At 40.2% G+C, this 26,007-nt stretch overlaps 1 protein-coding gene across 12 annotated transcripts in view; it reads right to left on the reverse strand.

Annotated features, from left to right (window-relative positions):
* Window positions 1-26,007, reverse strand: part of CADPS2 (calcium dependent secretion activator 2) — a 667,233-nt gene that overhangs the window by 394,094 nt on the left and 247,132 nt on the right. For all 12 annotated transcript variants that reach the window (XM_070071264.2, XM_008258272.5, XM_008258271.5 and 9 more), the window contains exons 4-5: window positions 13,174-13,254; window positions 6,251-6,487 (exon numbers count right to left, since the gene is read on the reverse strand). In XM_070071264.2, coding sequence (XP_069927365.2) covers window positions 6,251-6,487; window positions 13,174-13,254 — 318 coding nt within the window. The remainder of the gene's footprint in view (window positions 1-6,250; window positions 6,488-13,173; window positions 13,255-26,007) is intronic.

Raw genomic sequence — 26,007 nt, forward strand, 5'->3', positions numbered from 1 at the left:
GGTTCCACATGCTCAGTCCTGGTTACAGTGAGCATTTGGAGAGTGAACCATCAAATGGAAAATCTTTCTCTATATCCCTTTCTCTATCTCTCTGTCTTTTAAGTAGATGACAATATTTTTTAAAGGTAACAATATTTGGACTCAATATCATGATTCTAATAAGTTTTTAAAATTGAATTGAAAGGCAGAGTTTGTGGGGCAGGGAGAAAGAGAAAGAAACAGAGACATCTTCTATCTGCTGGTTCACTCCCCAGATGGTTGTAACTTTCAGAGTTAGGCCAGGTTAAAGCCTGGAGCCAAGAATTCTATTTGGCTCTCTCATGTGGGTGGCAGAAGCCCAAGCATTTGGGCCATCTTACACTGCTTTCCCAGGCACATTAGCAAGGAGCTGTTTTAGAACTGGAACAGCTGGGACTCAAACCAGCACCCATCTGGGATGCTGGTGTCATCTCAGGTGATGGCTTAACCTGCGGCACTAGAAGGCCAGCCCCCTGTATCTTAATTCAATGATAAAAAATGTTTTTCTCCTTTGACATTTATTTTATTAATTTTTATGCTTAAATTTTGTAATTTGAGAATGCTTATTTTGGGGTTGGCGCTTGTGACATAGCCACTTAAGCCACGAACTACAGTGCTGACATCCCATATGGGTGCTGTTTCAATTACGACTGCTCCATTTTCTTTTTTTTTTAAAGATTTATTTTATTTACTTGAAAGAGTTACAGAGAGAGAGAGAGAGAGAGAGAGAGAGAGAGAGAGGGGTTTTCCATCCGCTGGTTCCTTCCCCCAGATGACTGCAACAGCCAGAGCTGAACTGATCCAAAGCCAGGAGTCAGGAGCTTCTTCCTGGTTTCCCACATGGGAGCAGGGGCCCAAGCACTTGGCCATCATCTTTGGCTGTCACAGGCCATTAGGAGGGAGATGGTCTGGAAGTGGAGCAGCTGAGACTTGAACCAGTGCCCATATGGAATGCCTGCACTGCAGGCTGGGATTTTAACCCGCTGAGCCACAGCGCTGGCCCCTGCTCCACTTTCAATCCAGCTCCCTGCTAATGTACCTGGGAAAGCAGTGGAAGATGGTCCAAGTTCTTAGGTCCCTACATTTACATGGGAGACCAGGAAGAAGCTCCTGGCTTCATCCTGGACCAGCCCAGTCACTGTGGTCATTTGGGGAGTGAACCAACGGATGGAAGATCTCTGTGTCTCTCCTTCTCTCTGTAACTCTGCCTTTCAAATACATAAATAAATCTTTAATTTTTAATTAAAAAATTTTTTAACAGTGATATGACAATTTGGCTGCTTAAAATGTACAGAACAGAAGTGAGTACTACAAGATAAATCTAAAAAACCCTAAAGGCACATTACTGTTGGCACTGCGTCTTCTCCTGTTGTTTTAATACCCAAATTGCAAGAAAGAAGGGAAGCTTGTGACTGACATTTCTTTTTTACCTCTGCCCCAAACTATTGGACACAGAACCTCCTGGAACACACAACTTGTGAAGCAGAATTCTGCTCCTCCAAACAATACCCGTGTCTGTGCTGATATTGTTTAATCCTGCAGCACTGCCATTTTCAAAAGATGTAAATTCTGTGATAAAATCTATACATACAAATAAAGCAATACGATTCTAACATCTGTCAGAAGAAAAAAAATATTAGTGATGAAGGCAGCCAAAAATTCTATGGACAATCAACTAATCGAATGTTAAATTAACTGTTCGAACAGCTCCCAGCAAAATTTGATAATGGAACTACAGAAAATAAAATTGATCTATGTTTCATCTCTTCCAATTTCTCTGTGGCAATGTAATAAAATAGTTTTCTTAGAATGAAGAAGGGGGGGAGCATGTACAAAACAGTAAACCAGACAACACATTTCTGAGTAACACACACTGACCAAAGTTATGTGTAGCTGATTTCAAACAGCACTGGGCAGTATGGAAAAATTGGAAACCACGCACGGCCAGACACAGGCAGTTAGAGTCTCTTAGTCCAATACCAAAGAAAAAACCAACCATATTCATGTTACTGATGTCGTTCCCCACACAACATTCAGAATCATTACTTCAAAGATGACTACCTCGGGCCAGCGCAGTGGCACAGCAGGTTAAGCCGCCACCTTCAGTGTTGGCATCCCATATTCACGCTGGTTCAAGTCACAGCTGCTCCTTTTCCAATCCAGCTCTCTGCTATGGCCTGGGAAAGCAGTAGAAGATGGCCCAAGCCCCTTAGCCCCTGCATCTACATGGGAGACCCAGAGGAAGCTCCTGGCTTCTGGCTTCAGATCAGAGCAGCTCCGGCTGTTACGGCCAATTGGGGAGTGAACCAGCAGATGGAAGACACTCTCTCTCTCTCTCTCTCTCTCTCTCTCTCTCTGGCTCGCCTTCTCTGTGTAACTCTGACTTTCAAGTAAAGTAAATAAAATCTCTTTTTTTTTTTAAAAAAAAAGATGAGTATCTTTTTTTAAAAAAAAAAAAAGATTTTGTTTATTTGAGAGGCAGAGTTACAGAGAGGGAGTGACAGAGAGAGTCTTCCATCTGCTGGTTCACTTCCCCCACCTTGCTGCAATGGCTGGAGCTAGGTCGATCTGAAGCCAGGAGCCAGGAGCTTCTTCTAGGTCTCCCACACTGGTGCAGGGGCCCAAGCACTTGGGCCATTTTCTGTTGCCTTCCCAGGCCATAGCAGAGAACTAGATGGGAAGAGGAGCAGCTAGGACTCAAACTGGCACATATATGGGATACTGGCACCGCAGGCAGAGGCTTAGCCTACTACGCCCCAAGTATCTATTTTTCTAGTTTTCCTTGCATCTTTTTAAACATATCATTGTAGGGGTATCTTATGGTTTAGCATATATCTTGCTTTATTAGGCGGCATGAATGGACACATCTACAAGTAATCCTGTATGGCTAACTGCTGTTTAAGAAATATTATACAAGTCTTTAATTCCACAAACATTTATTGAGTCAGCTGTTTTGGGCACTGTTCAATATTTAAGTATAAATATATAAATACCGTTTCTGCAGCTTACAATCTAGGATAGAAAGCCAGATAAATAATAATAAACAATAAAAATATAGTTATATGTTTGTCGACAAATATTGTGGTAAGTTAAGCTTGAAAGTAATATGGTATAGTGGTAGAAGGGAGGGGTGGGTAGCCATTTTAAAGAGAAGGTGAGATGTGAGCAAAGTTTTCCACATCTGTACTTTATTCCTTAAACTCAACATTCAGTTCTACACTTGATGTTAACCAAAAGGCTGAGAAGCAATATATTGTTTTGTTTTTTTTTTTTTGACAGGCAGAGTGGACAGTGAGAGAGAGAGAGACAGAGAGAAAGGTCTTCCTTTGCCATTGGTTCACCCTCCAATGGCTGCCACGGCTGGCATGCTGCGGCCAGCGCACCGTGCTGATCTGATGGCAGGAGCCAGGTACATATCCTGGTCTCCCATGGGGTGCAAGGCCCAAGCACGTGGGCCATCCTCCACTGCACTCCCACTCCCAGGCCACAGCAGAGAGTTGGCCTGGAAGAGGGGCAACCGGGACAGAATCTGGCGCCCTGACCGGGACTAGAACCCGGTGTGCCAGCGCCGCAGGTGGAGGATTAGCCTAGTGAGCCACGGCAGCACCGGCCTATATTCAGTTCTTTAAAAAAAAAAAAACCAAAAAACAAAAAAAAACTCCCTTCTCTACTGGACAAGTTCAAAGCCTGACTAATGAAATGTGAAGGCTTTGAATTGGATTAACTGCATGCCTTTCAGAATTATTTTAGGCTGAAATCAAGGTGCAATGCTTGCTTAACAGGCCAGGGATGAGTATTCATCCCTCTGATGCTGCTGCCACTTGCCCTGATGCTGGAGGAGAAGTCATTTCCTATCTCAGGTGTCCTACAGACAGGCACTGGACAGTCGTCATCAGTCAACATGATTTTATTTTGTTGCTCCACACACAACTCATACTTAAAATAGTGTGGGCACCCAAGAACAGATTTTTATTACACTATGGCCTGAAAATATTTGCCTTCAACAGACATGGCAACAGAGGCTGTCAAACCAATTTCATAAATAATAAATGCTTCTCAGACTCTGCAAAACGAAACTTGAGCTCATATTCTGCTCCTACCACAATTACACTGTTAACTTAGCAGCTCTCTTTCAGGCATCGGCAATAAAGCGCAGAGTTTAAGTTTCATTTAAACACTGGCATATCAGGCTAATTTTGTTTTCATGGAGAAAAAAACAATTCAAAAGAATTTAATTATTTTCAATTATTTAAGATGTTTTAACAATAGAAGAAACATTTTAAACTGCAGCTCTGAATGTCTAACAGAAATTTAATGGTGGATTTATACATCCTAAAAGTTATTTCTTTTTTTTTTTTTTTTTTTGACAGGCAGAGTGGACAGTGAGAGAGACAGAGAGAAAAGTCTTCCTTTTGCCGTTGGTTCACCCTTCAATGGCCGCCACGGCCGGCGCGCTGCGACCGGCGCACCGCGCTGATCCGATGGCAGGAGCCTTTTCCCATCAATGAATTAAAATGCTACACTCTAGTTAGAAAAATGTATACAAGTATCAACACTGCATTACAGGTTTAGCTGCAGCCTGTGATGCTGGCATCCCATATGAGCACTAGTTCAAGACCCAGCTGCTCCACTTCTAATTCAGTTCCTTGCCAATGTACCTGGAAAAGCAGCAGAAGATGGCCCAAGTCCTTGGGCTCCTGCCACTCATGTGACAGACCTGGATTGAATTCCTGGCTCCTGGCTTCTGACAGCCCATACCTGGCCACTGTGGCCATTTGGGGAGTGAACCAACAAATGGAAGATCCCAATCTCAAACTCTCTCTACCCCAAGTCTCTCTATAACACTGTCTTTCAAAAAATAAAATAAATCTTAAAAAATTAAAAGTGTATACTAAAATGATTTTGCTTCATTAAAAACAACTAAAAGAAAGGAAAACCAAAGTCAAACTTATTTGGTAAGGTCATTAGGAAAACCCAGGAATGAGTCTGAAATCAGGAGAAAGTTGTGTATTTCTAGTCTAACACTAAATTTAATCCATTAACATACAAAGAAGTCATTAACCTGGAAGTTAAAAAAGGAAGGGGCAATTGTGTTATCTTGAGCTTGAGTTTCTCTTAGAGTTGAGTAAATGAAGGGAAAAGAACAAAAGTAGACATTTGCTTTTTCTGCCATAAACCAAATAAGTCAAACACCAACAAAGAAATATTGAATTCTATTTCCTAAGACTGTATGTGATTTTATTTATTAATCAGCAAATGCAAGCAGTAGTACCAGTAATATAACAATATAAAAAAGGATCTCATATAAAAGATCTATAAACTTAAGCTTGACCTTCCTAGTATTTACTTACAAAACAGACTTATGAGGGCTGGGGAAACTGACATTTAAACTGAATAGTAAGCTGCTACTCCTAATTATGAGGATAAAATCTTTTATTTTGTTTTTTTTACACAAATAAGTACTTCTAGAAACTAAAGATGTCTGCAGTAAGTGTGTATGTGTGATGATATATAAATTCCTAGACATACATCAAGATTAGCTCAGATAAACAGATTAGCAATTTAGAAATGTAATTATGAAAAACACCAATAAGTAGCTGTACTGAGTATCAGACCATTTGGTTTCCAAGATTTGTATAAAAGGGATTAAACTAAAGTATGGGGCAGCACAATTTTAAAAGCATGACATTTGTTCTTGTTTTTGTAATATTTACTGTGCCTACAATAAAACTGGAAGCCCTGGAAAGGAAGAATTCTCTAGTGCTCACCCTCTATAGTATCCAGTATTGTGCACTGCCACTGGTTTATTTGATTTGATTCTAGACAGACAACCCCACAGGTGAAATAGATTAAAAACAGGGTTACCCAGAAGCCTGAAAGGAGATCCAGATTACAGAGGATTCAATTACATGCTTAAATCCTATTCTCATCCCAATGTGCCTTGATGCTTACTTCATGAATTAACTTACACTAGGCCTAGTTGGCATGAAGAAAGTCCACATTCTTAAAATTTTAATTATTTAATTTCAACACTGCTATTTTGTTTTGTTTTAAAGGGCAGTTTGCATTCATTCATACATACACTCTTACTACCAATCAAATGAAGAACAATTTAATAACTTCAATATATAATCTATCACTTTAAATTCCAAACATTACCACAAAGATCAGCAAAGCTTATTGTGTGGCTTCATTTATGCTGTCGGAAGCAAACCTGGATCAAGCCTCTTACCTCTAAGGTGAATGACAGTACCACGTCGGACTTGGACAGCTGGATCTCATTCTCATCTCCTATGTCCAAAAATGCCGAGTTCTGTGAACGTTTTAACTTTTGTAATTTAAATTCGGGACCACCTTTCGAAACTGGGAGACTCTCCAAATTGGCCATTAGCAAATTCACTGAAGACCGCAATTCTTCTATGTACATAGCCTCCATTTCTTTTGATATAAATTCGGGGAATTTTCTTTCCTTGAAAATAATGTTTAGAATAATAATGTTACACAAGTTACATTTCAATTCAACATAAAAGATTTTATGACACATACACTCCACTGTTTTAGAAATAATGATACTCTCAATATAATGTGCCTATCCTAATCAGTAGGTTTAAGAAGCCTCAGACTTCAATGACTTTGAATCTATCTTAAAGGTACCTTATGTACTTTACTGAGGATCATTTTGGTACAAAATCAATAACATAGATATATTTTCACATTAAATTCATTTTTGATAAGATTTCCTTAAGGAAAAACAAATTCTGAGAACATGCATGTAAAATGTTTTAATATATGAATAAATCTTAATGAGCTACCATTAGCTTTGAAATGCTTGTGGTAACTGGTCTGTAAGAGAATGTTCAGAATACACAGCTAACAAACATTTCAACAACATGTCTCTCTCCTGCCATAGGAGTGCACCATTGGGAGGGTCTACTTTTCATAAATAAGCATTCAAATGTAAACTCTCCTATTCCTAAATAGTAATCTGGACACATTTTAAAAATCAGTTTATCTTCATGCCATATCAGTGTACCAAGATCCCTTGTGTACATAAATTTGTAGGCTGTTTTCATTACAGTTTAGAAAAAAAATTACATTTGAAACAAAAGGTTAACCTATGACAGAAACTGTTAAGTGTAAAGAAGAAGAATAATATCAGTTTAGAATATCCTATTCTCTTGGTGTAATTCATTAACATTACCATGCAATCCTTTTTATCTGTTCAGAGTTCTGCTTCTGTCACTCAATTAAAAGGACACTACAAATACTGATATTTAGATAGGTAGTGCCAAACTTCCTCAGAGCAGATTATACCAATTTACATTCCCCAAACAGTGAATTGAGGGCAAGTTCTCCCTTATACTCCAGGCTATTTAGCCTTTGCCCACCTGGCTTTCAGCTGTTATCTCTTAAAGGTAGAGGTTATACAGCTTTACAGCAGCAAGCCTGGCATAACATGAGAGCCCAAAGCAGCCATCTTTCAAATGACTGTCTAATGCCCCAGAAAATCACTGCCTTCACTGCTGCTTCCCTTGATCATTCAAAATCTAACCTAAGAAATCTGCATTTCTAACAGGACTGGATGGTGCCCGCTCTTGTCAATCAGCACCCAGTCTCTAGCTCCCTTGCCACAGTTCATTCGTGGGATGAGAAGAAACATCTGGCATCAACTCATGAATCAGTCCCAGAGTCTCGGGCCACCTGCTTATTTTTCCACCCTCCCCCAAATACAACCTCCACATATTCCTTTTAAAAATCATTTCCATATAACCAATATGAAAACTGCATATTATTTTCACAATATATCTACATTAATAATTAATTTTCTCTGGGGCTAGCATTCTGGCACAGCAGGTTAAAGCCCTGGCCTGCAGTGTTGGCATCCCATATGGGTGCCAGTTCGAGTCCCAGCTGCTCCACTTCCAATCCAGCTTTCTGCTATGGCTTGGGAAAGCAATGGAGGATTGCCCAAGTCCTTGGGCCCCTGCACTTGTGTGAGAGACCCGGAAGAAGCTCCTGGCTCCTGGCTTTGGATCAGCGCAGCTCCGGCCACTGCTGGATTTATTTTTATTTATTTGAAAGAGTTACAGAGAGAGGTAGAGACAGAGAGGGAGGTCTTCCAACCCCTGGTTCACTCCCCATATGGTTGCAATGGCTGGAGCTGCACCAATTTGAAGCCAGAAGCCAGGAGCCTCCCAGTCTCTCACGCAGGTGCAGGGGCCCAAGGACTTGGGCCATTTTCTACTGATATCCCAGGCCATAGCAGAGAGCTGGACTGGAAGAGGAGCAGCCGGGACAAGAACTGGCACCCATATGGGATGCCATTGCTTTAAGCCAGAGCTTTAACCCACTGCGCCACAGCACCAGCCCCTAAATAAATCTTTTTAAAAAATTAATTTTCTCAAAGAAGATCTTAGGTAATGTTTTCACAATCCTCAATAGTTTGATGCAACGTTTTAAAATAGTAAGTTTGCAACATCAGGGATGGTTTCACAATAAAGGCAAAGAGGATAAAAAGACAAAATAAACCATAAAAACATGTTTATATTTTGGGGCTACCTTTAACAGTTGTCAGAAAAAGCATCTAAAACTCAGATACAAGGCAAAAAAGAAGTAAGCAGGTCTTTTCAATGTCATTTAAAGAAAAAGCCACCAAAAGACATTTGGGGACAATGCATTTACTATTTATTATTCATTAAAAATTCTAGACAGTGCCATATTATCTTATAAAATTGTGTCTGGTAAGACAACTCAGGATCTACAGTTTAAGTCTGTGTTAGAATAAAACCAATTTTATATTTAATCCACGAATCTACTGTTAAGTCCCCCAAATATCAGCTTCTCAAATGCTCTTTGGACTTATTTTAACATCTAACTGGTGTGACTATGAATCATACATTGACTAGAAAGTTTATTGTGTGTCCATTTGATACTTGTATGAAGGTCATAATTTTGACTCATTAAAATGATATTTTAGCAAAGCAAAAGGCAAATACATCACATATTTAAAAGTTCTGATGCATATATTTTCTTTCAAATTTCCATGGTGTTACTTTACAGAAAATATAGCATTAGAAGTCTGAAAAAATAATCTATTTGTATTTAACAAAAACATTTCATTCGCTATCATCTGTCAACCAGGAGACTGGCAGGCCTCTCCAAAATTGACTTTTTTTATCTGTATTTTCAAACTTTGCAGGGACTCAACTAGACTAGAATTTATTTTTCTCTGAGGAAACTCACAACTCTGTTTTAAAGCTTTGAAGTTTATTGATAATATTTCATCAGCTTTCTTTAGCCTGCTTGTGTTGCTTCCCACTTGGAAATAACAAAAATAATTGTACATCAGACGAGTATACGTATTAAATTTGATATCTTTGATCAGAATTGAATTAGACACAGTGGTATTTTCTAGTTGTGTAACTGAGATGCTGCTATAAAACATGGTTTAAATGTCCTGGTTTCACCCACTACAGAGCATAGCTCACTATGGCTGCAACATGGCATATACAAAAGCAGTATTTGTTTCATAAACAATTTCCCATTGGTCAAACTTTGTCACTTTTTTATAAATTTTATATAAAACAGATTTTTGTGTACTTCATATATACAGTTTTAAGAATATAATGACACTTCCCACTCTCCATTCTCCTCCGTTTCCTTTTTTTTTTTTTTTCCAATTTTTCTTAAGTTTCCTTAACTACCTATTCCATGACATCTGGGTTGAGATAGCTAGCTACTCCAAGCAGAACTCTGTTTTGTTTCTTTGCCTATATGGGTTGAGCATCCTTAAGTTAAAATGTGAACCCAAAGTACTTCAAAACCTAAAACTTTCACATGCTGACATGCCTCCATAAATGAAAAATCCCACACCTGACCTCATGTGATAGGTCACACTCAAAAACTCTGAATAAGCCACCTATGAAACACAAATGAATTTCATGTTTTCACCTAGGTCCTATGCCCAAGATATCCCATTATGTACAGGCCAAGTATTCCAAGCCATCACCTCCCACCAAAAAATCCAAAATCAAAAGCACTTTTGATCCCAGGCATCTCACATAAGGGACAATTAACATGTTAAATGTAGGTTGTAGTCTCTGGATCAAGGCATCAAGTGAGCTGCCACTGGTTGTAAAGCTGATCTCAACCGTAGCTAAACCACTAGAGTGTTTATATGTTTTATTCCAAATTAGAGTAGATTCACATTAATTCTCATCAAACTGGCATTGAGACAAAGATTTCTGCTCTGTGATTTTATAGATATTATGTCTTGAGTTGTGAAGTGTGGAAGAAGGTGTTTCTGATGGTCAACTATAAACTACTAACAAACCACACTTCTCCATTTCTCAGACAGATAGGTAACAGGTATAAGGGTGTGAGCTCACGCTCTGGAGTTAAGGCCAGGGTTTAAGGTCTGCCTCAGCTACTTATGTGTTATGTAAGCTTGGTGTAGTCAAAATCTACCTGAAGTCTCAATTTCCTTATTTATAAAATTCACGGTCTGGCCTCATAGGTTTATAAGATGACCGTAAGGACATACAGCAACAAGGTCAGTAAATTGTAATTAGCCTTGTAGTTCTTTTATTAACATGATTTCAATTTGCTGAAATTGAAATGGAAGCAATTAAGCCTGCTCTATCTGCTGTGTCAAACTTTTCACCAAAAGGTGTCTTATTTTGGGAGGTATTTTTTCCTTACAACCCCATCAACTTCACTTCTTTAGGCACACTTTTTCTACTTTATCAGCATCTCTGAGAGAGCTTTGCAGGGGAAGGCGTCACATGTTCATTACTGATGATTTCTTCTCACTCAGCCCAGGGGTTATCGGCAAGCTTTTTCCTGCTCTGACATGACCTCAAGTACACACCCTAGGCTTTCCTTTGTGTTCTGTAACTCTGTAGAAAATCATTTAAATTTTATTGAGCATGGCATATTTATCCAGACCTTTGCAAGAGTAAGTTTAATTTATGACAACACATGCAGTCTCAGGTACCATCTATATACAAGCAGAGAAATTGAAAATATTGAGCACAGCTCAGTGCCCTGCCTCATGCTGTCTGGTGCATCTCTCTGGTTTTTCTCTTAGCTTCAGGTCCTTAAGAAAAGCCAGGTTCAATACAGGCAAAGGTTTCAGGTAAAGCATTTTCCCATCTAAAGCTTCCAATAGTTTCAAGCAGCCTGATTTCTAGTCTATGAATTCTACATTTGATTCTTTAGGATGATTCACTGCCTCTCTCTCTCTCCAGGGGACAGTAATAAGGGACGTTGTCCCTTCATTCACTGCCCTTGGGGTGACTATTACCATCCATTTCCTCATTCATAGCACCCTGTATCTTCACTCATCTGGAGATTCTTTCTCAGGTACCTCTGGAGTGACTTTCACAACCCACTGCTATCTTTATTACCCAGCTTCTCCCTACTTCCTTCTTTTTCTGTCTCCAATATCTGAACCTTTCCTGTCTCATAGATAAGTATTAGCATTCTCAAAATGTATATTCATAAAAACATACTTTCTCTTCAGAAGCACACAAACTGTTAAAATTAACCACATGGGATATATTTTCCTGAGTCTTGGAAAAGCCCACCATCCTGACTTGAGAGCTGGTTACACAGTGTATATATCTGCACTCATCAAGCTAGAAACTAAAGATCTGTGCACTTTTTTTTTTGGACAGGCAGAGTGGACAGTGAGTGAGAGAGAGAGAGAGAGAGAGAGACAAAGACAGAGACAGAGAGAAAGGTCTTCCTTTGCTTTTGGTTCACCCCGCAATGGCCGCTGCGGCCAGCACACTGCAGCTGGCGCATCACGGTGATCCGAAGCCAGGAGCCAGGTGCTTCTCCTGGTCTCCCATGCGGGTGCAGGACCCAAGCACCTGGGCCATCCTCCACTGCCCTCCCGGGCCACAGCAGAGAGCTGGCCTGGAAGAGGAGCAACCAGGACAGTGCCCTGACAGGGACTAGAACCCGGTGTGCCAGCGCCGCAGGTGGAGGATTAGCCTATTGAGCCACGGCGCTGGCTTTTTATGAGACAGAGAAAGGAAAAAAGAAAAACAGACATACACATAGACAGATAAGAGATTTATCAGAATGTATAACTATATATTATTCAATTATTCAAATATTATTTCAAATTTTTGCTCAGCAGAAGAGAAAATCTTACACTTAAAGTAATCAGCATCACTATAGCCACAATTTTATTGGAAATGACTAAAACTTTTATATAACTGAAATAAATTGATTTGGACAATTAAGTTCCATTCTATCTAAAAACCTTACACACTAACTTAAGAAACTCCTCAGGGGTTGGCATTGTGGTGTAGCAAGTTAAGCCACTGCCTGCAGTGCTGGCATCCTTAATAGGCACTGGTTTAAGTCCCTGCTGGCTGTTCCACTTCCAACCTAGCTCCCTGATAATACACCTGCAAATGCAGTAGAAGATAGCCCAGGAGCTTAGGACCCTACACCCATGTGGGAGACCTGGAAGAAGCTCCTGGCTTCAAACAGAACCAGCTCTAGCCATTGCAGTCATTTATGGAATGAATCAGTGATGGAAGACTTCTCTGTCTCTCCCTCCCTCTCTTAATTCTTCCTTTCAAATAAATAAAATGTTTAATAAATAATGTTTAATAAAAAGAAACTCCTCACAGTAACACAGTGATTGTACAAATAAAATAATTACAATATTGAAAAACCACTTTTTCTGCCAAACTCTTTCCTAGAAAGTTAAAATCACATTTTCATGGATTTAATGATTCAGTTAATAATTGGCAGCACTCTGCCAAGCACCATGGTAGGTATTTTGAAATACATTACATGATTTTGCAGATTTTTTCTGACTATACTCTGCTTGGTGCAGTATTAAAATTCTTCTAGATTTGGCTGCTAAAGAAATTCAGGCATTGCGTTAGCAAAAATATGCAAAAGTTACCATTGAACTCAAACATTCCCCATATTAAAGGTTAGGTATCTAAAATGGATAATAGGTTCCATTTTGGTAATACGCTTTCAGATATTTGAGACTAAGAGGCATACATGTAGTACACAAAAAGGTAAGTTATGCTGCCATTCTTTACTTAAATGGAACTCCTTCAGCTGTCCAAAATCTAAGTAAAGAAAGAGACGTGGTAACATCCATTACAGTCAACAGTTTACCTTTGCCATTTTCTCTGCCAACTGCAGCCGGCCATCAAGCTCCCTTCTGATCTGGGCTGCTTGTTCATCTGCATTATCCAGCTTAAAAACAAAAAAGATTACACAAATATGATCATTTAGTGACAGTGACATACAGACTAAAGCCAAGATTAAATCACGCAAAAATGTTTGATGAATTCTGTTACCTATTAAGAGAAGACTGAAGGTTATCTAATTACATCAGTATCCAATTAAATTTCTTGTGTACTTTTATATTGTGATTTTGTTCAAAGAAAAAGATAGTAAATCTCTAGAGTTCAACAGCGTATGTGTCTATCTTGCTGCCTTTGAAATAAATAAAACTATAAAAAATGCAATATTAAATGCTCAGGAGAACTTGTCAATAAACACCCAAAGTTGACTTGACCCATTGCTAAAGAACTGCAAATGGATCGTGTTACCTGTTAAAAAAAAACAGCTTCAAAAAAAGCTAGAAAGAGATGAATAGCAGCAATGCTAACAGAATGACAGTATGGGGAACTGAATGAAGAGTCAATGAAAAGGAAGATATCCCAGCCAGCACATTCCTGAGGTCGGCAGGGGAGAGGAGACAAGGAGACACACAGGATGCTTCAGGAGGGGGGAGGGGCCCTGGAGGAGCAGGACTGGAGACAGGTGGGATGCATCCTGTGCGGCAAGCTTGATCAGGGAGGACAGGGTTGGGACTTCACTGAGAGGGCTTCAGCAGTGATTAAGCCATCAGATCCCAGCACCAGAAAGAACAGTCCATAGGGACATGTGGAATCCTGTGTTTGTTTTGGAGGATTTTTTTCTCTTTTTAATAAAGTAAAAGGCCTGAAGATACATGCTTAAAGTATGTTTCTGGGGTGAACATTTGGGCCAGTGGTTAATACACCAGTTCAGCTGCCCCTGTCCCATACTGGGATACTTGAGCTCCACTCCCAGCTCTGACTCCGGACTCTTGCTTCCTGCAAGTATACACTCTAGCAGGCAGTAGGCGGAGGCTCAATAATTTAGTCCCTGCCATTCACATGTGACACTCAGGTGCAGTTATTGGCTCCTGCTTTTGTTGTATCCCAGCCTAGTTTATGGGATCTCAATACCTACCTACCTAACCCGTCCCCCCTCTCTTTCTCTCACCAGCTGATACAGAAATTAATGGAATAAACTACTATTCTGTAAGGAAATGCAGGCATCCTAAACAGAGGCTTAACCTGCTGTGCCAAAACACCTTCCCTGAAATTCATTTTGAAGCAAGACACAGTGTTTTCCTCAAGAAATAATCACTGTAAAGAGTTTCTGTGCCAGGCCAGCGCCGCGGCTCACTAGGCTAACCCTCCGCCTTGCGGCGCCGGCACACTGGGTTCTAGTCCCGGTCAGGGCGCCAGATTCTGTCCCGGTTGCCCCTCTTCCAGGCCAGCTCTCCGCTGTGGCCAGGGAGTGCAGTGGAGGATGGCCCAAGTGCTTGGGCCCTGCACCCCATGGGAGACCAGGAGAAGCACCTGGCTTCTGCCATTGGATCAGCGCGGTGCGCCGGCCGCAGCGCGCCGGCTGCGGTGGCCATTGGTGGGTGAACCAACGGCAAAGGAAGACCTTTCTCTCTCTCTCACTGTCCACTCTGCCTGTCCAAAAAAAAAAAAAAAAAAAGTTTCTGTGCCATCTCAAATATTAATATGATTTCAAATCAAACAATTTTCATTGTGTCTAAAATCAAAATGATTTAAATTAAAACTTAATGTAATTAATCAAGGAAAACGATAGTATCTGTTCCAGATAACTGAAATCTCCCATTTACAAGCTACTAAAAATGAAAACAACATATAAGAACACTGTCACTACAATAATGTCTCAAATACATTAAATGAAGAATCAACTGTCTTCTGATCTTTGGTTAAATTCTGATATTTTCTCCATAGAAAAGTAATAAAAAGGTTACCACTTGCATCTAAAGTAATTATAGGTCCCCATCTAGATCCATTAAAAAAAAATTAATATGTTAAAACAAGACAGGGGCTGGCACTGTGGTGTAGCGGGTAAAGCAACTGCCTGCAGTGCTGGCATCCCATAAAAATGTCGGTTCAAGACCTGGCTGCTCCACTTCTGATTCAGCTCTTTGCTATGGCCTGGGAAAATTTCAGAAGATGGTCCAAGTCATTAGACCCCTGCATCCATGTGGGAGACCCAGAAGAAATTCTTGGCTCCTGGCTTCAGATTGGTGCAGCTCCATCTGTCGCAGCCATCTAGGGAATAAACCAGAGGATGGAAGACTGACCTCTTTTTCTCTCTCTGCCGCTGCCTCTCTGTAACTGTGCCTTTCAAATGAATAAATAAATCTAAAAAAAAATCAGATCTTCAGACTTCACCAAAAAACATTATTTATCATTTTAAATATTTTCAGATGAACAGCTCCTACTTAATTTTCAGCAGAATTGTTTGAGTCATTTATGGGTTTTGCTAATGTTTTCTTTGTAAGAGACTTTTTCCATTGCTTTTAAAAATATTAATGCTTTTGCTGAATTTGCCTGAAAAAAATGTAGGCAAGAAAGATGCAGAACATTGCTAAGCAAACCATCTTCTATTAATAAAGGTAAATTTTCAGAGAACAAAAGGGCACTAACTTTGGTGATCATTGGTGCCATTTTGTGTAATTAGAAGAGCACACATGGCCGGTGCCGCGGCTCACTAGGCTAATCCTCCGCCTAGCGGCACCAGCACACCGGGTTCTAGTCCCGGTCGGGGCGCCGGATTCTTTCACGGTTGCCCCTCTTCCCCTCTTCCAGGCCAGCCCTCTGCTGTGGCCAGGGAGTGCAGTGGAGGATGGCCCAGGTGCTTGGGCCCTGCACCCCATGGGAGACCAGGAAAAGCACCTGGCTCCTGGCTCCTGCCATCGGATCAGCGCGGTGCGCCGGCCGCAGCGCGCCGGCCGCGGCGGCCATTGGAGGGTGAACCAACGGCAAAGGAAGACCTTTCTCTCTGTCTCTCTCTCTCACTGTCCACTCTGCCTGTCCAAAAAAAATAAAAAAAAAAAAAATAAAATAAATAAATAGAAGAGCACACTTGCAGACATGTTTGTTTAAAAAAAAAAAGGGAAAGCTAATATAACAAAGTCAGTGAGGAGAATTCTAACTTATCAAGTAAATTGTTCAACTTTTCTTTATTGTAGAAGTCTTGGTTTAATTTCCTATGTTTGTTTGTTTGTTTGTTTGTTTTTTTGACAGGCAGAGTGGACAGTGAGAGAGAGAGAGACAGAGAGAAAATTCTTCCTTTTGCCATTGGTTCACGGCTGGTGCGCTGTGGCCGGCACACCACGCTGATCCGAAGGCAGGAGCCAGGTGCTTCTCCTGGTCTCCCTGTTTTGCTTTCTTAGGCATGTTGAGGATTACCTTCACTTTTAACATAACATTTGATTGGAAATTATATAATTTAATCTTAAAAAATGTTTTCTTAATAGTAGACATTTTCAAATTGAGATAATTGTAGGTTCTCACACAGTAGGAAGAATAGAGAACTATCTAGTGCATACTCTTTCCAGTTTCCCCTCATGGAAACATCATACAAAGCCAGAGTGGATGAATACATAGTGCATCCAGGATACGACTGCGATACAATCACCTGTCTTATACTGATTTCCTTGGCATCAAGTTCTATACAACTAATCACCTTCACAGGTTTTCGCATGCACTGACAAGACAGTATGTAACACTGTGATGACCCCTCATTACATCCTTTTTTTTTAAGATTTATTTATTTTATTTGAGAGGCAGAAAGAGAGAGAGAGAGAGAAAGCCTGGCATCCTCTGGTTCACTCCCCAGATGGCTGCAACAGGAGGAGCTAAGCTGACAGGAATCCAGGAGCTTCCTCTGGGTCTCCTACACAGATGCAGGGACCCGAGGTCTTGGGCCACCTTGCTCTGCTTCCCCAGGCCACAACATAGAGTTGGATCGGAAGTGGAGCAGCCAGGACTCGAACCAGTGCCCATATGGGATGTCAGCACTGCAAGGTATCTGCTTTACCCACTACACCACATACCACTCCTACCCTTTTCTATCCAATTTGTGCCTGGTTTTAGTAATAATGTGGCTCATTTTACACAATGTTTACAAGTAAATTCTATTAAAGAAAACAGGATTTTCTTTTAATTTCCATTACACAACTAGTGATGTGTTCTCAGATATTAAGATTTGTAATCAGAGAAGACCTTCCTGTCTGGGGTCTTTAATCTCTTTGCAATCAGAGTACTCATTGCCTGTTGACACTCTTCTATGATAGTGCCTTCCAAGGTACTTACTGATGGAGAGGTATAGCTCCAACCACGTTCAGGAGTCCTAGACTTACATTTCCAAATATCTACTTACCACTGTAACTTGCACAAACAAAAGACAGATTGAATTTAAGAAGTCCAGAACAAAATCTAGATTTTTCTGACCCCCTACCTTAGAATCATTCATGAGAAATGTCATGTCTTAAATGGCACTGCTATCTACCCAGTTCTCAAGCAAGCCATAAACCTAAGTGTCATCGTTAATCTCTCTCACTCTTTCAAAGGCCACATCCAATCCAGTGAGAGTCAGGTATGAAATAAGGCCTATAACCACGTAGTTGAGGCCTAAAAGACCAGAATTCAGGTTCTGTGACTCCTTAGCCACATTTCTCTCCACATGTGTGTGTGTATCTGTGTGTGTGTATCTGTGTGTGTGTGTGCATATCTGTGTGGCAAAATGTCTCTCTAGCCATTTTAAGTACATCTCATTTTCCCAGTGCAGCTGCAAACAGTATAATGGTTAAAATGACCCTCTTCCTTTTCTATAACCTTCAAAGAATTTAAACAAGTGGCTATTCTTATAAGAAAAAAAATGGAGGAATGGAGCATTAGAATACAAAATCTTGTTGACAGTAGGCCTTAGTGCTGGACTTGGACTATGGACTATGAGACAAACCAGATAGGGATCTGTGGTTCCGGGGTTTGTGGCAGGGGTCAGAGGCAAGTCCTTGCTCTGCCAGGAAAACCTCATGTTGTAATGTCATTTTCTTTCAATTCTTGATTTCAGCATTTTATGGGACAGAGATTACTTAGCTCACAGATGTCCTATATGGTACATACTATTTTACGCATCTTTTAAAGAGGGCCATTCAACCCTGACAATACCAGATGACCAAATGCAACCTTGTTCTCAGTAAGGCCCCTAACTAGTTCCTATAACACAGAATATTGTACCACTTTAATTATCAAAATATTTTGCTGGATTAACAAGTATTTAGTACAGAAAATGCACTTGTACTTTCCTCTTGTCCATTGCTCACAGATTGCTGCTTGTACATTCAGAATTCTCTAAACCAGGGAATTTCTAATTTTGACCTTTAGGACTCTGAATCTGTTCAAGCTGTGAACAAGATTTTATAGAGATATGGTTTCTTTTCCCTTGGAGAACTGTTTGAATTTCATTGCCTACTCAAGATTCTCAATTAGATGTTCACTCAAAAGAGGTAAAGAACCATAACTGTGGGAGAACCTTCTGTATGGAAGCCTTTATGCCTCTGTCTGTGAGAGGCTTTGTGGCTCTTGGAACATAAGCAAAACAACACCCAGCCTCCTCAGTCCCACAGGTCATCAGCTTTCTGCTCACAGAAACATGCCAATTTTTTCACAGAGGAATACCAAGATACACACTCTCAATGTTTACCCGAATGGTCCATCACCACTTTATTAACTCTGTTTACATTTATCTTATACCTATTGCAAAGCAAGCTTTGTTGCAGGCTCCTCAGTAGCTACACGAGCTGCGGTCCTCCAGGAGTTCATACTCCAGATTAAAAATCATATGTAAAACAGAATACAAGAAAACTTCCCTGGGAACTCATCAATGAAAAAGATAGTTTTCTGGGTTGGCAGTGTAGGGCTGAATCTGCAAATATGGAAATATTAAGAATACTGTGGTCTTGACTCAAATCTCAAACCCTAGGCTCTCCTTGCCCAGTTCTTCTTGTGCCCCATGCAAGCAGCTCTGGACAAAGGGAAGCCCTCGGATATCAGCAAATTCCCATCTGAAGAAGTTCTAAAAATGGAGTTTTTTAAAAATGCTTTTCATGGCATAACAACATTGCCATCTCTGAAGAATCCGTTTTCTGGAATTGGGATGGCTGTCTTTACATTAATTTTGTTGATCACAGAATGGGGAAATCAGTAATTGTGTTTTTCCATAATGATGTCTTTGTGGAGTATGACCCTTGAGTGATTTTTTTTTCTTACCACTAGAAGAAAAACCCAGTTATTCTGGAGCATCTGGAGAGTTGAACATAGGAGGCTTTGCAGGGTCCTGTATTCAAAGAAGGCATGGAGGCCCCATGCTCCTTCCATCATATCTTGCCCTATCTATCTCTTCATCCGTATCTTTTGTAACATCCTGTGGAACAAACTAGCAAACATTAAAAAAGGAATTAGCCTTTTTCTCTGAGTCTCCACTCCAGTTACCTCATATTCTCTTTGAATGAATTATATTGCTATATTCTTACAACACTTCTTATCCTTATGCATGAGCAATACAAGTATACTAAGGTTTACAATGTTATATACATTTAGTGTTTTCACTGAGATTAATGCATAACTCGCTTTATTTCTATGGTCTATAAATTGTGTGATTTACAGATTGTATATCATGAAAAATAATTTGTACAAACCTAATGCTAATTAAAAAAAAAAAAACATTGCTCAACACTACTGCTTATCCTACAGTCTTCTAAGAGCCCGCTGTTCCATATATTCGTCAATGCCAAATGTGGGTGACTTTTGCAACATGGTCTCAAAACACCGACACAAGCTTTAAAAAGTATTAACAAATTAGTTTACTGCGTCACCATACCTGGAAATTCTCCACCAATACTCGAATCACCAATTATTTATCATACAAATAGAGTACAACTGTGTCTCCTGTGTTCTTTACTGGCCCCTGCAGTCTTTCAACCCATAAAACTACATGTGTGGTCCTGGGCTGCTCTAGACTTCTGTGTGTCCACAGTCTTTGCTCCATGCAAGGGCACAAGTTAGCACACATCACTGGTTTCTCACCTCAGCTCTCATTCTGTATGGTCAATGCCTTTCAGACATCTCACAGTGACACCAAACTGAATCTGAACCTCAACATGGTTTCCCTATTTCAATATGGGATTCCCATTATCCTTGACAAGGCTAAATCTCAGAGGAGGAAAAAATGAGTGGTAAGAACAAGGGAGAAGGTAAGAGGAAGAAAGAGAAGGAAGAAAAAAGTGAGAGACAGAGTAAATGAATGAGAAAATAGAATCCAAACAGCTTAGGCCCTCCCATATTTTGTAACTAAACTCTTAGATAATTTTGTTATTTATAAAAACTAGTTTATTCATTGTTTACCAAGCATGATACATTTCCAAGTCATGTATTTGGCTTGTGTTTCTCCTGCCTGGGATACTCTCAGCTACCTTCAATCTCCAGATCACTTTGCCAATCTAAGAAAACTATCTAAAGTAGTTTAGCAACAGGGCAGTTACTGTCTGTGTCAGGCCTTTAATAGCTGTCTTACTGTTCAGGTTTCTTAGGTATTTAGGACCCCTACTACAAATTGCTATATATGCTCCTTTTGATTTCAATTTACCCTGACAATAGGAATCAAATACATACCCAGTGTTGGGATTCAAACAACTCATCTCAATTTTACTGCAAATAAGAAGTATTGCACCTGTATGTGAAAGGTTTTGGACCCTAACACCCCCTCTATGTTGACCCATTTTCCATGAGGCAACTCCTGTCAAAAACAAAACCAACAGCCACATCTCCATTTTCTTTGCTCAACAAGAATTAGCTAACTAGAGCAGATAAATAATGTTCCTTCTGTAATTTCATACGATAAAAATAATATGAGGAAATGAAGTTGCCCTTAAACTCTCAAGAGCAACACATTCCCTGTATGATGTTACATATGAAATAATCAGGTAGCTTTCTGCCTACAAGATGCAAAGCTTTTAAATAGTACCCTTATATCTATCCTATAAATTATGCATAAAAATCTGACTCACAAATAGCAGTTCTTCCATGTATTCTTGTAGAACAGCTCTTACAGCCTTAAATATTCATTTCCCAAACCACACTTTCCTTTGAATACTTAAAACAGGGAAAAGATGAATGAGTTAATTAGATATAAAATTACCCTATGTGAATTGAACTAAACTATATTAATAATGGATCAAAATGTTCAAAGGCAAGAGTATAAGAAGTTTAACCTCAAACAGAAAAACCATAGGCCTTCTATAGCCTAGTGAATGTACATATGTATTCTCTAGGTATATATGCCTATATGTGTGTGTGTATATCTAAAATGACAGCTATAATTTGGAAAATTTTTGTACATCAAGAAATTTTCTTTCATATTTAACCTGGTATTATCATTTCATTTTCTGGACAAAATCAATATTTCAAGCAATTATTTACTAACTATGCTTACTTGAATAAGACAGCTGAATCCGTGTTGACATTAATAATGAAATAATGCCAGGGATGAGAGCTTACCACTAAACAAAATACCACAGACACTATCAAGTTGCCAAGGCAGATTAGAATTCTACCTTCACTCAGACTAATAAGAAGTAACTTAATTCATAACTTGGTACATATCATGAGCTGTTCTAAGCTGTTATAATCATTATCTCACTTACAGCTCTGGAATAGGTCTTATCACTGTCCTACATTAGCGGTGAAAAATCTGAGGCACAGGCTGGCTTACACAATTCTCCCACAGCTAAAAGTTGGTAAGGAGTACAACCAACTTTAGAATCCTGCAATTTGATGCCAGAGTTCAAATTAACTGCCCCACACTCTTTTCATTCTTCCAGCCATTTACTATACATGAGTGCTCACCACAGGAAACCCATTAAATAGACCTGTACAATAAGTACAAAGATGTATCACATACTCATTCTATGCTGAAACTGCTACATGCAGTTAAAGAGGCATAAGAAATGACTTATAATGCACAGAAGATGATAGGCTTTGGGGTTAGGATGGGGAACTTTAAATTCTTCATGGATTTTTTTTTCTCCTCAAAAGTTAAAAACAGAAAGTTGGGGCCAGCACTGTGGTGGAGCAGTAAAGCTGCCTCCTGCAGTGCCAGCATCCCTTATGGGCGCTGGTTCAAGTCCCGGCTGCCCCACTTCTGATCCATCTCTGTGCTGTGGCCTGGGAAAGCAGTAGAAGATGGACCAAGTCCTTGGTCCCCTGCACCCGCATGGGAGACCTGGAAGAAGCTCCTGGCTTCGGATTGGTGCAGCTCCGGCCATTGCAGGCAACTGGAGAGTGAACCAGCAGATGGAAGACCTCTCTCTCATTCTCTCTCTCTCTCTCTGCCTCTCCTTCTCTCTGTGTAACACTGACTTTCAAATAAATAAATATTTTTAAAAAATGAGTGAAGGCAGAGGTAGGAAAGGCTTCATGGAGGTAGTGGAATTTCTCTTCGGTCTTGAAAAATGGAGAAGTGGAAACTTCGAGAGAAGAGAATACTACGAGGTAAAATTAAATCCAAGAAAACACAGGGTATGCAAGATGAAAAGGTAGTGACTCAATTTACCCGGAACACAGGCCACATAAAGCATTATTACACGGAAAGGCCCAACAGGATAGCAGGTGCAGTACAGACTGTATGCAATAGTTGTTGAACACTCGGCTGAGGAGCCTGAACTTCACTGTGCTGACAAAGAGGAGTCGTTTCTCTCCCTCCATTCAAAGTAGGGTCATGAAGAGCGAGGGAGAGCTTCAATAACAGTAGTCTGGCAGCAAGTACATGAAGGACTGAAAGCAGAAAGCAGGCTGGCAGTCACTGCCACGTTCCATGTGTGAAGTGGGGAAGTCTCTGGCGATGGCAGTGACCATGGCAATAATACAGGAGGAGCAGATAGCACATTATTTGGGAGGATGCAGGGTATGGCAACTGGGTTGGGAAGGAAATTTAAAAGTGAAGGTTCATGATCATGATGACTCAGGAGGATACAATGACATTAATGGGAAGAATCAGGATTTGGATGAGGTTAAATGACATTCTGAGTATCTACTGCTGGAGAAATTTCAGATTCAGTCACTTAAGTGACAACAGTGGAAGCAGGAGCTGATGTACTGAAAAGGGAAGTGGAGGCAGTGGTTCTCCAAATAAGCATAATTAATTTGCTTTTCATGACTGTAATATTTTAAACACAGTGCAGCAACACTTAACAGCATCTAATTTCTCAAATAGAGTATAAACCCATAGATGCATTCACATCCTTAGAAACAGATCATGTATATAGTATGAACTCTATACCTACATAAAAGTTTCTGCAATCATTCATTCAACCAATGGCAAATAAAAACAAAACTATCTTACTGAGAATGTATATATAATACTTTTTTCCTTGTCATTAACTCCTAAACAATACAGCATAACAACTATGTACATAGGGCTATTTTAGTATTAGGGATTATAAGCAGAGATGACTTACAGTACATGGGAGAGTACACAAAGGTTATATGCATATACTATGCAACTTTATAAGGGATTTCAGCATCCACAGAAAGTCCTGGAACCCATCAATCTCACACGGAGTTCACAAACTCCTGAGGGTGATGCAGAGACCTAGATAAAGATATGGTTGCTCAACTGAATGTCTTCATATTAGAATCATGAAAACACTTTTCCAAAAGGAAATGGCATATTATTAAACATTTAATAATAGAAGCCTTTCCACCGGTTTCCAACAAATAGGTAGAATTAATCACTGCCACCAATTATATAAGTAAGCTCTTACTAAGACAACGATCAGCTAGCTAGCCCTGTTCTAGCTAAGGTGGTTAGGGCAAATGGAAGCAATTTAATTTTCTTTTGATTGTTAAAAGCAAAGAAGAGGGGCCAGCACTGTGGCGCAGCAGGTTAATGCCCTGGCCTGCAGTGCCAGCATCCCATATTGGCACCGGTTTGAGACCCAGCCACTCAATTTCCAATACAGCTCTCTGCCTTGGCCTGGGTAAGCAGTGGAAGATGGCCCAAATCCTTGGGCCCCTGCACCCACCTTGGAGACCCAGAAGAGGCTCCTGGCTCTTGGCTTCAGATTGGCACAGCTCCAGCCATTGCAGCCATCTAGGGAGTGAACAAGCGGATGGAGGACCTCTCTCTCTCTCTGCTTCTGCCTCTCTCTGTGTAACTCTGACTTTCAAATAAATAAATAAATCTTTTAAAAAAAAGGCAAAGAAGATTTAAGATGTGGCTTAAAATACTGCTATTTGGATGATTCTCAAATCTCTAATCTTTACATCTCATTAAATTTCCAGAGTTGTATACCCAAGTCACCTCCTGCTTTAACACAGGCAACTCATATTTCGATTCTAGCATGCACAAAATAAGACTCTTGATCCTTCCTCACAACTAAAAAATCTATGCTTCCTGAAAAGAGAGACCACTATAAACCAAGAGCCTGAAGGGGCCGGCACTGTGGTGCAGTGGGTTAAAGCCCCAGCCTGCAGGATCGGCATCCCATATGGCACTGGTTCAAGTCCCAGCTGCTCCTCTTCCTATCCAATGCTTTGCTATAGCCTGGGAAAGCAGTAGAAGATGGCCCAAGTCCTTGGGCCCCTGTACCCACATGGGAGACCTGGAGGAGGCTCCTGGCTCCTGGCTTTGGATCAGCTCAGCTCTGGCCATTTCAGTCATGTGGTTGGGGAGTAAACCAGCAGAATGGAAGACCTCTCTCTCTGGCTGTACCTAACTCTGTCTTTCAAATAAATAAAATAATTCTTAAAACAAGCAAACAAACAAAACAACAACAAAAAACCAAGAGCATGGAATAGTGTTTAACCAGAGTTGAGACTGTGTTAAGAGAACACCCTAACAGCAGATGTCCCATTTATATCAAAATTAATATAAACACTGCATCGGAGAAACACTGATGACCACCAGATTCTCCTAGCATCTCTTGATTTCATCTGATTCCTTCCCAAGAAAGCAGGTGGTCCAGCATTTTGTAAACTGAAATTCAGAGTGGAATGTGAAGCATAGTACAGGGCATGGAATCAAGAAGATGTAAAATAAGAATCTCAGGTGAAGTCTAGCAACGTAGCAACTCTACAGGAAACAGAGAGGCAACAACATGCCCGTAAAAGACCTACAGCAAGGCAATGGCAGAACCTTGAAGGATTAATGTGTAGTTCTTGGTCCATTTTTTCTTAAGACAACACTGGCCCATGCCCATAGGTGGGATAAAGCAGGGCATGACCATCTGCAACCCAATCCTTGGACCACAGTGAATTTGTTCTGTCACTCCTTTGTTTCATCTTCAATAGGGCACACTATCAAGAGATAAATTCCAAGCTATTTCATCCAGCAAATTATAGGGCAGTGTTGATACTTAAGTTTTTTCCAAATCATTAACCTCATCTCCTGCTACTCCAGCAACATGGCCAACATAAATTCCTAAGTTCCAAGCCATTTCACTCTTCTAGTGTCTGCAATAGTATTTTCTCCATAAGGTAAATTTCAGCCCATCTTTTAAAATTTGGAAATTATAACCTTCTTAAAACCTTCATTAAACTGTTTAAAACTCCAAAAGAGAAGTATGTTTTTCATACTGCCAAATCTTCTCTCGTCCATGGGTACACAGCTGGGTTGTCCTCAGCTCACTTTCCAACTAGATGTGGCAGTTGTATAAAGGTATCAGATGGAACACCAGGCCAGCAACCCTCAACCCTCACTGCTTCAGCATCAGCAGCATTTAGGAAGATTTTTAGACACTGGACTTCCTCTGCATGGACTGCTGTATTCAGGCTGAGGTAGGGCCCAGGAATCTAGTGG

The sequence above is a fragment of the Oryctolagus cuniculus genome, chromosome 3 (genome assembly GCF_051225735.1).
Source record: "Oryctolagus cuniculus isolate XC-2025 breed Fujian yellow rabbit chromosome 3, ASM5122573v1, whole genome shotgun sequence".
NCBI classification, from domain to species: domain Eukaryota; kingdom Metazoa; phylum Chordata; class Mammalia; order Lagomorpha; family Leporidae; genus Oryctolagus; species Oryctolagus cuniculus.